The sequence below is a fragment of the Quercus lobata genome, chromosome 11, assembly GCF_001633185.2.
Source record: "Quercus lobata isolate SW786 chromosome 11, ValleyOak3.0 Primary Assembly, whole genome shotgun sequence".
Classification (NCBI taxonomy): domain Eukaryota; kingdom Viridiplantae; phylum Streptophyta; class Magnoliopsida; order Fagales; family Fagaceae; genus Quercus; species Quercus lobata.
In genome coordinates, this window is record NC_044914.1 from 55634395 (window position 1) to 55643518 (window position 9124).

Below are 9124 nucleotides of genomic sequence, written 5' to 3' on the forward strand. Positions count from 1 at the left end.
CTTCTACCAAAATATCATTGAGTTGATTCTTCTAATCTAAGAGTCATGAATAATAACCGTAAAATACGATTGTCCTCTAAATCAAAATTGAGGCTAATGTGAACAATCAAAAAAAAAAAATTGTTATCAACAATTTATCATCAAATTAATGATAAAAATAAGATTGTCCTCAAAATCAAAATTAAAGGATGAAAACAACATATAACCATTGGAATTCATATATGATATACAAAATTGGAACCCACTTTATCTTTATAGTTAACTAAAACAATTAATATTAATAAAAATAAGGGAGATCGTGAGAGAAGAATTATAAAAAGAAAAATCTAACATGCATAGACTACAGTTCATAGCAAAAAAATTTATATGATATAAAAAATAATATAAAATCACCTCTCAAACTATAAGCATATAAATTGGATAAAACTTAAGGAAATTAGGTTAGCAAAAGACAAAACAAATACACAAAATGTTGAAAATAAAGGAGAGATAATACCTGAATTTTCCTTGGAAATTACACAATTTGATTTACCAAAAAGAGGTGGCAAAGATGAGGCGTGGACCAAGTCACTGTCTTGAGACAAATCGTGCCATCTATGGTATATCCGATGTAGTTAGACAAATAGTTTCTACACGTTGTCCCCAGGATACAACAGTCCAGCCACCTTTGCTGATTATCCTTACGAGCCTACACTGCTCGTAGGATATAAGCTCTCTATAGTACTTTCTTTTCCCAGAAAATTTTGTAAAAGATAGAATATTTTGTGAGTAGTAAGAAGCAATAGATGGTAAGTGTTTAAGACAAAAAATTGTTTTTGAAAAGTCTGCAACTTTCTAATTCAAAATTAAAAAAGTGTGTCATTAACTTTTTTTTCCTTTCCATATATATAGATAGCCGGACTTATAACTTATCTTTAGCCAAAGAATCAAAAGGGTTTGATATCGATTAAATGGTCATAAAGTTATTGAAATTAATAATATAATCAATGGCTTTCTTAATATATATATATATATATATATATAATATAATATTATATAGACCGGATACAAGTCTTTGCCAGCCTTTTGTACGTTGAGAATAAGAAAAGGAAGAATCATGATCTATGCATTTAATGTCTCATAAAGTGGCTAAAGACTAAAAGCCAACCGTGTAATACAATTTTCAAATATGCATAAATATTGCCATTTGTTTTTTACTTTCCTTAAACCAAATAGTAAACACTTGTTTATATATGGTAACATAAAATAATTTAGCACTAGCTGTACATTTAAGTGCTGAAATTCTTCCATATATAACGTTATTATGTCATATTCAATTAAGAACGTTTGAATACAAAACGTTTAGAATGGAAAGTATATATTTGTAATAAAACCAAATATGCTGGCAATTGTGGTATTAATATCACGTTAATGTTCATAAATTTTCTGATTAAAACCATTGATAAAAACTATTCAAATTTAGCAATCAACGTATCTGACATTAAGGGATAATTGATACACATAAATGAGTATTAAATTAAATATAATATTTTTTTATAAAAATATCCAACACAAAATCTATTCAATTTGATGAAAAATACATACCCCTGCAAGGTTGTTGTAGGTAGAAAATTGTATGGTTGGTAGTAAAATATCATAATTTTATCATATATATATATATATATATATATGCACACACTCCAAGTCGAAGAAGCTAATATGAACAAAAAGTCTCCACATTGAAGAAGTTCATATGAAAAAAAAAAAAAATTGTGCCGTGATGAGAGGAAATAGCAAAATCTAAATTAATGTCTATCATAAAATTTGTAGATAAAAACAAAAAATTGTATTCCACACAAGTCAATATTATTTATTATTCAATCTATAAACTTATATGAATATAAGTTTAACATGCAAAATATATATATATATATATATATATTTTATAATGAGATATTTATTAATTTATAATAATTTTGAAACTTCACAAGTATAAAGTGTATAAACTATAAAAATAAAATGTAATCTTACAATGGATTTGTCAAAATACACGTTTAATAAAAAAGTATTGGATTGTATAACATTATCAAAAAATATAACAAGTATATATAACTTGAATTCAACCCATATACATATACGATTAGAATCATCTAGAATTCTTAAGCTAACTCTATTATGGAGTTCTTAAAATCATATTTATTCATTTTGAAAAGAGTGGATTGGACTTACTCATATCATCAATAATTTAAATAGATACTAAAATGATAATAGTCAACATTTTTTTAAATATTAAGTAGAGTTAATATTACACCTGAATCCTAATTTTAAAGTTTTTATTTATTACAATACTGGATAATGCACGTGCGCTTTTGATGGTTGGATAATAAATAATGAAATCATATACTATTTTTGATGGTTGGATAATGAATGTTCATTTTTTTTCTTTTCCTTTTTTTGATAGGAATAATTTTTTTTTTTTTTTTTGAGAATCTGACTGAAATTTTATTGGATGTTTGTGGCTAAATCAGCCTGAACTACATGTGAAATGTCTGGTGGTACTTCTTCCATCCAGATAGTTAAAGAGGGCGAGTTAATAGCCCACCTAACCAATGCATGAGCGACCCTGTTGCCTTGTCGGCGTACATGAATAAAACTGAAACTATTGAAAAAAGAAGTTAAGACTTTAACTTCTTCAATCAAATGTCCATGGAGTGCTAAAGATTGTTCAGGGTTGTTTAGTTCCTTTGAGATTGTGTCTGAGTCCCCTTCGAAAACAGCTGAGGTAATACCAATCTCTAAAGCAAATTCAACTACTCGTCTTGCTGCAAGTGCTTCCACTTGTGCCACAGTAGTTGGTTGAGGGATTTGTTGCGACAAAGAGGCCATAACCGCTCCTTCAGAGTTGCGAATAACCACTCCGATACCAGCTTTCCCTGTTCCTGCAAATGTTGCACCATCGTAGTTCACCTTAAAAGCTCCCAGGTCTAGCGGTTTCCACTTCGTGTGCATTGCCTCTTGCTGTTTCAATCTGATGGGGTGGAGATTTTGGAACTCAGCTTTCTTCTCTTTTGACAGCTGGTCGATGCGATGTACTGGATATGTTGCTTCGCTCAATCGGATCTTGTTTCGTCTATTCCAAATAGACCAAGCCATGAAAGCAAGTAGTGATGGATCTCTATTTTCATTGAATGAATGCTCAAAGATCTCCATTGCTGTTTTCCCATTCATTGTTGCCAGCCAGCTCCACTGAGGATCCACAGTCCAAGCGACCTGCAATTCAGAACAAAAAAAATAGAGCATGTGAGCAGTCTTCATCCATCACCTTGCAACTCTCACAAGTTGCCTCGGTGATGATTTTCCTTCTACAGAGGCTGGATTTTGTTGGAAGAGCTTCTCTGCAAGCCTGCCACACGAAGTTTTTCACCTTGCTAGGGACTTCCAAACTCCATATGTTTCTCCAAAACCTAGGATTTACAGCTGCCACCTGATTCGTATTCTCCCTTTCATACAGAAACCGATATCCCGACTTGACTGAATATTGCCCTGAAGGCGTAAATGGCCAAATGAGAGTGTCTTGTTGCTGCGAGGAACTGAGAGGGATGCTCTTAATTGCTTCTGCATTGTCATTACTGAAGACATGATCAATCACATCAGTTCTCCATTGTTTGGTTGGCTAATCAATCAAAGCAGCTACGCATGAATTCTCCTGCCCATACAGTACTGGTGAGGTGATTTTGGCATTGTTTTTAATAGGCAACCAATTATCCTCCCAAATTCTGATCTGTTTACCATCCCCAACTCTCCAAAGAGCCCCTCTAGAAATCACATCTCTCCCTTTTAGAATACTTTTCCACGCATAGGATGCTTGGGGTGATTCTTTTGCACCGAGGAGTGTACCATTAGGAAAAAACCGAGCTTTAAAGACTTTATAAAAGAGAGACTTATCGTCATTAAGGAGTTGCCAAGCTAACTTGGCAAGCATCGCGTCGTTGAACAATGTTAAGTCTTTGAATCCCATACCACCTACATCCTTGTGTTTACACAACTCCCCCCATCTCACCCAATGGATTTTTCTTCTCCCACCCCTTTGTCCCCACCAAAATTTTCTGGTGAGTGATTCAATCTCTTGACACAAAGTAACCGGAAGCTTGAAACAGCTCATGGTAAAAGTTGGGATTGATTGGATGACCGATTTTATAAGGACTTCTCTACCAGCTTGAGACAACAACTTCCCTTCCCACCCTTGGAGTCTCTTCCAAACTCGTTGTTTCAACTTGTCAAAGCTTGCTCTTTTATTCCTTCCCACCAATGTTGTAAACCCAAGATATTCCTCATAATGCTTCACTTCGGCTACTCCAAATTCAGCCATAATATGATTTTGCATGTCACTAGCCGTTGATTTGCTGAAAAAGAGAGATGTCTTCTCTCTATTTAATTTTTGCCCCGAAACCTTCTCATAAGAAGAGCAAATCTCCAACACCTTTGGCAATCTTGCTTAGTAGCTCTACAAAATAAAAGGCAAATAGCAAGTGTGTTAGCTTAGGACCATTACGACATATGGAAACTCCTTGGATCTCACCCAAATTTGCTGCTCTCTAGATAAGTCTATGCAGCCCCTCAAAGCATAAAAGAAAGAGGTATGGTGAAAGTGGATCCCCTTGGCGAATACCTCTACTAGGTTTGATATTGCCTTAGGGCTCCCCATTTACCAAGAGTGAATATGAGACCGTTGTGACACATTCCATGACTAGGGCTATCCATTTATCACTAAAACCCATTTGCTTCATAATGTCTCTGAGAAAAAACCACTCAACCCGATCATAGGCTTTACTCATGTCTAACTTGAGCGCCATAAAACTTGATTTTCCAGAGTTGTGATTTTTCATGTAATGAAGAGTCTCAAAAGCCACTAATATATTATCAGTTATCAAACGACCTTTCAAAAAAGCACTTTGATGTTCTGAAATAATGTGAGGAAGGACTATCTTCAATCTATTTGCTAAAACTTTTGAAAAAATCTTGTAAAGTACATTGCAAAGACTAATGGGTCTATATTCAGTCACAAACTCCGGGTTCTTTTTTTTTGGGATTAAAGTAATAAAAGTGTGATTTAGAGAATTAGGCAAAGTTCCTTGGTTCAAAAAAAGCAACACAGTACTAGTAACATCAGAGCTTACCAAATTCCAGAAGTTTTGGTAGAAAAGCAGAGGCATTCCGTCAAGACCAGGGGCTTTTAATGGGGCCATTTGTTTCAAAGCAACCTCAACTTCCCAAGCTTGAAAATCACCTGTCAAAATGGTATTCATCTCCGCAGTCACCACCTGAGGAATAGACTCCAGCTCTCCTACTAAGGGATCGGGATTTGAAGAGGTAAACAACTCAGAAAAATACTTCAGGAAAGAATCTGTAATCTGGTCTTTTTGTGTACACCACTCATTAGAATGGTTACGAACACTGGGGATAAAGTTTTTCTGCTTCCTTTGAGTTGCACGGCAGTGAAAAAACTTGGTGTTACGGTCACCATCTTTTAAGTATAGAGTTCGGGATCTCTGTCTCCATAGTCGTTCCTACTTATCCATGAGAGCATTAACTTCTTTTTTTATTTGCCACATCTTGTCTGAACCGCCCCCCTGAACAGCCACACGCTCTGCTTTAGCTAACTCTTTTCTTTTTTTTTTCCAAATCTCTTTTTATATTCCCAAAGTGGTCACGGCTCCACTTGTTCAACTCAACCCCACAGACTTCAATTTTCCTAATCACCCTTGTGTCTTCATTCCCTTCATACGTGGCTAACCATACACTCTCAACCGTATCCCCACAACCTTTATCTGATAGCCAAACTTCTTCAAAGCGGAATATCTTTTTCTTTTGCTGAAAGTCTAGATCAGCCAGTTCAATCCACAGCATCTTATGGTCCGAAGTAGTACTGTTAATATGAGTAACTCGAGTGCCCAAAAATTCTATAAACCATTCATGCGAAGCTACCGCTCTATCGAACCTCTCCCAAACCGAAAAACCATCTCGAAAGTGCTTACTCCATGTGAAAGGAAAGCCTTTAAAACCTAAGTCCATTAATTCGCATTCATCCAACACCTATCTAAACTCTTATATCAATTTTTTTTTTTTTTTTTTTTTATATGTGACTTTGTTATATCAATTGGTAGCACATAATAATGAAAAAAAGGAAAAGACAAGAAAGAAAACTTTTTAAATATTTAGTAACAGTTTTAGTTTTCTATTTTCAAAAACTTGTTCTTGGAAATATAAATAAAAAATAATTTTCTTGTATTTTTGAAATTAAAAACATGTTTGGTTAGTTGAAATTAAAAAAAAAATAGTTTTTGAAGAAAAAAATAGAAAATACTAAATATGTTGTTACTAGGATTTAAACTCTAATGCTAACTCATTAAATGAGATAAATTCATTAAATTAAATGTGTATTTTCATTAACTTTTGAAAGTTACAAACTAAAAACAGCATTTTGCATGTTTTCAGTTTCTTTCACAAATTGAATTTTGAGAACAGTTTTTAATTTCTGTCCGTTTTTGGTTACCAAACAAGTTTTTTCATCTCAAAAATAGAATGTTGTTTTTGAAAACATAAAATAAGGAGAAAAACAGTTACCAAACATACCCTTAGTATCTAGTTCACAAATCATAGGCATGCTTTGCAATTTCCAAACCTACCAATTGATAAATCTTTTAATTTCATCACCTTAGAAAAATTACTTTGCCATTTCATATATTAACGTGTCATTAAGTAAAAAAAATGAGTGGTCATAAATTTAAAACTCAAGGCCTTAGCCAACTCAGGTGGAAAAGCTAAGGAAACATAATATTCAGAAACAAAACTTAACCCCAAAGGACAGAGAAAGGTTGGAGAAAATGTAAATGTTAAAAAAATGAGTACAATTTTATTTTAAATAAAATATTATATGTTTAATTTTTTTAAATAAAAAATTAGAGAAAATATAAAAAAATTTAATTATATGGAGGATGCGGTTGAGTTTAAATATTGAATAAAGTAAGATGAAAAGAAATATATATATATATATATATATATATATAACAATAAACACCAAATTACCCAAATCATGTTATGTAATAGAATAATATATATTATATTCTTATATATTATTTTTAATTTTTTATTACGCAATAGAATAATATTTAACAATCAAAGAAAACAAAAATACTTAAAACACAAAATTAAATTGCATCAACCCAAAGTAGATGCAATTTTGAAATCTTACATATGCGGTCTACTATTTTTGTTTTTGCTCACCCTCATAAGTGACAAAAAGCATTGAAGGATCCTCCTAGCATCTCTCAACATGCTATCTTGCTGGGCAACTCTTCGTGTTGTTGCACTATAGTACCCTTGTAATCCAAAGCATTATTGGTCAAATTACATATATTTTAAAAGAAAATTTATAGGTAAATATTCTTTATAAGTTTGGAAGCAGGATTAATAATTTAATAGATGAATTAATAAAAATTTTGGCAAAGTGACCAAGTGAATGGTGGAAATTTTCCAATCACCAAACCATAAAGGACATGGATATTTTGACTAACACTCTTGTTCTCTTTAAGGAATATGTTGCTTCTTACTTAGGAGTTGGGGCACATGACAAGTATTGTTTGATTTATATTTGATTTTAGTCATGAGCAATAGTTAATATAAACAAACATGGACACCCACACAAGCATGCATATTGGCCAAATTCCTTGCAGTACAATGGTGCAGTTACAATGTCTATAGGATGAAGCCCTAGACAATATTTAAACTTCTTTAATAACAACTATTTTGCAACCCGATCATAACCATCACAAGAAATCAAAAATCTTCTACTATATATATATATATATATATATATAGTCATACATTACCTTCACTATCTAGAGTAAATCATGGAACATTTAAATTTAATTATCATCAAATCAATACTTAAAAAAAAGAAGGAATGCATCTAGGAGTAGCAAACCAGTTAGGTGACACTAAAAAAGAAGTCAGCTCATGGCATTAGCAAACCATGGTTTAGTTTGAAACCAATACTCGCACTTGATTTTCACAAAGCTAGATTACTCCATTTGACAACTACTTAATTGAATTGGTACAAGTACATCAATGTCTTGCCCACATATAAGTGGATTGACAGCACTGTTAAAAGCAGCTCATCCACAATGGAGTCCAAGCGCAATCAAATCTGCCCTAATGACTACTGCCTACACTCAAGACAACACCAAATCCCCTTTCCAAGATGCTGCAAGAGGAGCACTTTCCAACCCATGGGCTCATGGGGCCGGTTCTGTAGATTCACATGAAGCCCTTTCTCCAAGCCTTATATACGATATCTCAACTGAGGATTACATCCCCTTCTTGTGCTCCTTGGACTACACTGTCAATCAAGTCCAAACCATTGTCAAACGCTCCAATGTTACGTGCTCGAGAAAATTTTCCAACCCTGGTGAACTCAATTACCCATCATTCTTCGTCTTTTTTGAAAACAATGGGGTTGTTCGATACACCCAAGTGTTGATGAATGTCGATGTTGCTTGGTCTGTCTGTCACGTGACTATTAATGTGCCATCATCGGTGGCTGTGATAGTAGAGTCTCCAATGCTTTTTTTTTTTGGAAAAGTAAGGGACAAACAGAATTACACTGTTACGTTTGTGGTAGAGGGAGCAAGAGATGCATCCATGTCCGAATTTGGGTCAATTGTTTGGAGCGACGGTCAACACCAAGTTAAGAGCCCAGTTGCTTTTCAATGGACAGTTGTCAGATCAAACTCAAAGTCTATGACGTTTTGGGGTTTGTTTTTCCTTCACCTTTAGGTTCCACTAAAGTCATTGGGTTTGTTGATCTATTCTAGGTGTGTCCATGGCCATGGTAATAGGCTGCTAGCAAGGCCCCTTCTTTGCTTGCCCGATTTATAGGCGGTTTACCTTTGTTTTTGGAGGGAGTATAAGCGGTTTACTTTTATTTTTTGAGGGAGTATAGGTGGTTCACTTTTGTTTTTTGAGGGAGTATAGGTGGTTTACTAGGGAGTATAGGCGGTACACTTTTGTTTTTTGAGGGAGTATAGGTGGTTTACTAGGGAGTATAGGCGGTTCACTTTTGTTTTTTGAGAGAGTATAGGCGGTT

The 9124-nt window shown here is 33.9% G+C and overlaps 1 protein-coding gene across 1 annotated transcript; it reads left to right on the forward strand.

Moving 5' to 3' along the window:
- Window positions 1–7535: 7535 nt before the first annotated feature.
- On the forward strand, window positions 7536–8814 carry LOC115967200 (subtilisin-like protease SBT1.8). Its single transcript, XM_031086259.1, has 2 exons — window positions 7536–7612; window positions 8100–8814. Exons 1-2 carry the CDS (start codon window positions 7536–7538, stop codon window positions 8812–8814), a joined length of 792 nt encoding a protein of 263 aa, XP_030942119.1.
- The last annotated feature ends 310 nt before the right edge of the window (window positions 8815–9124 follow it).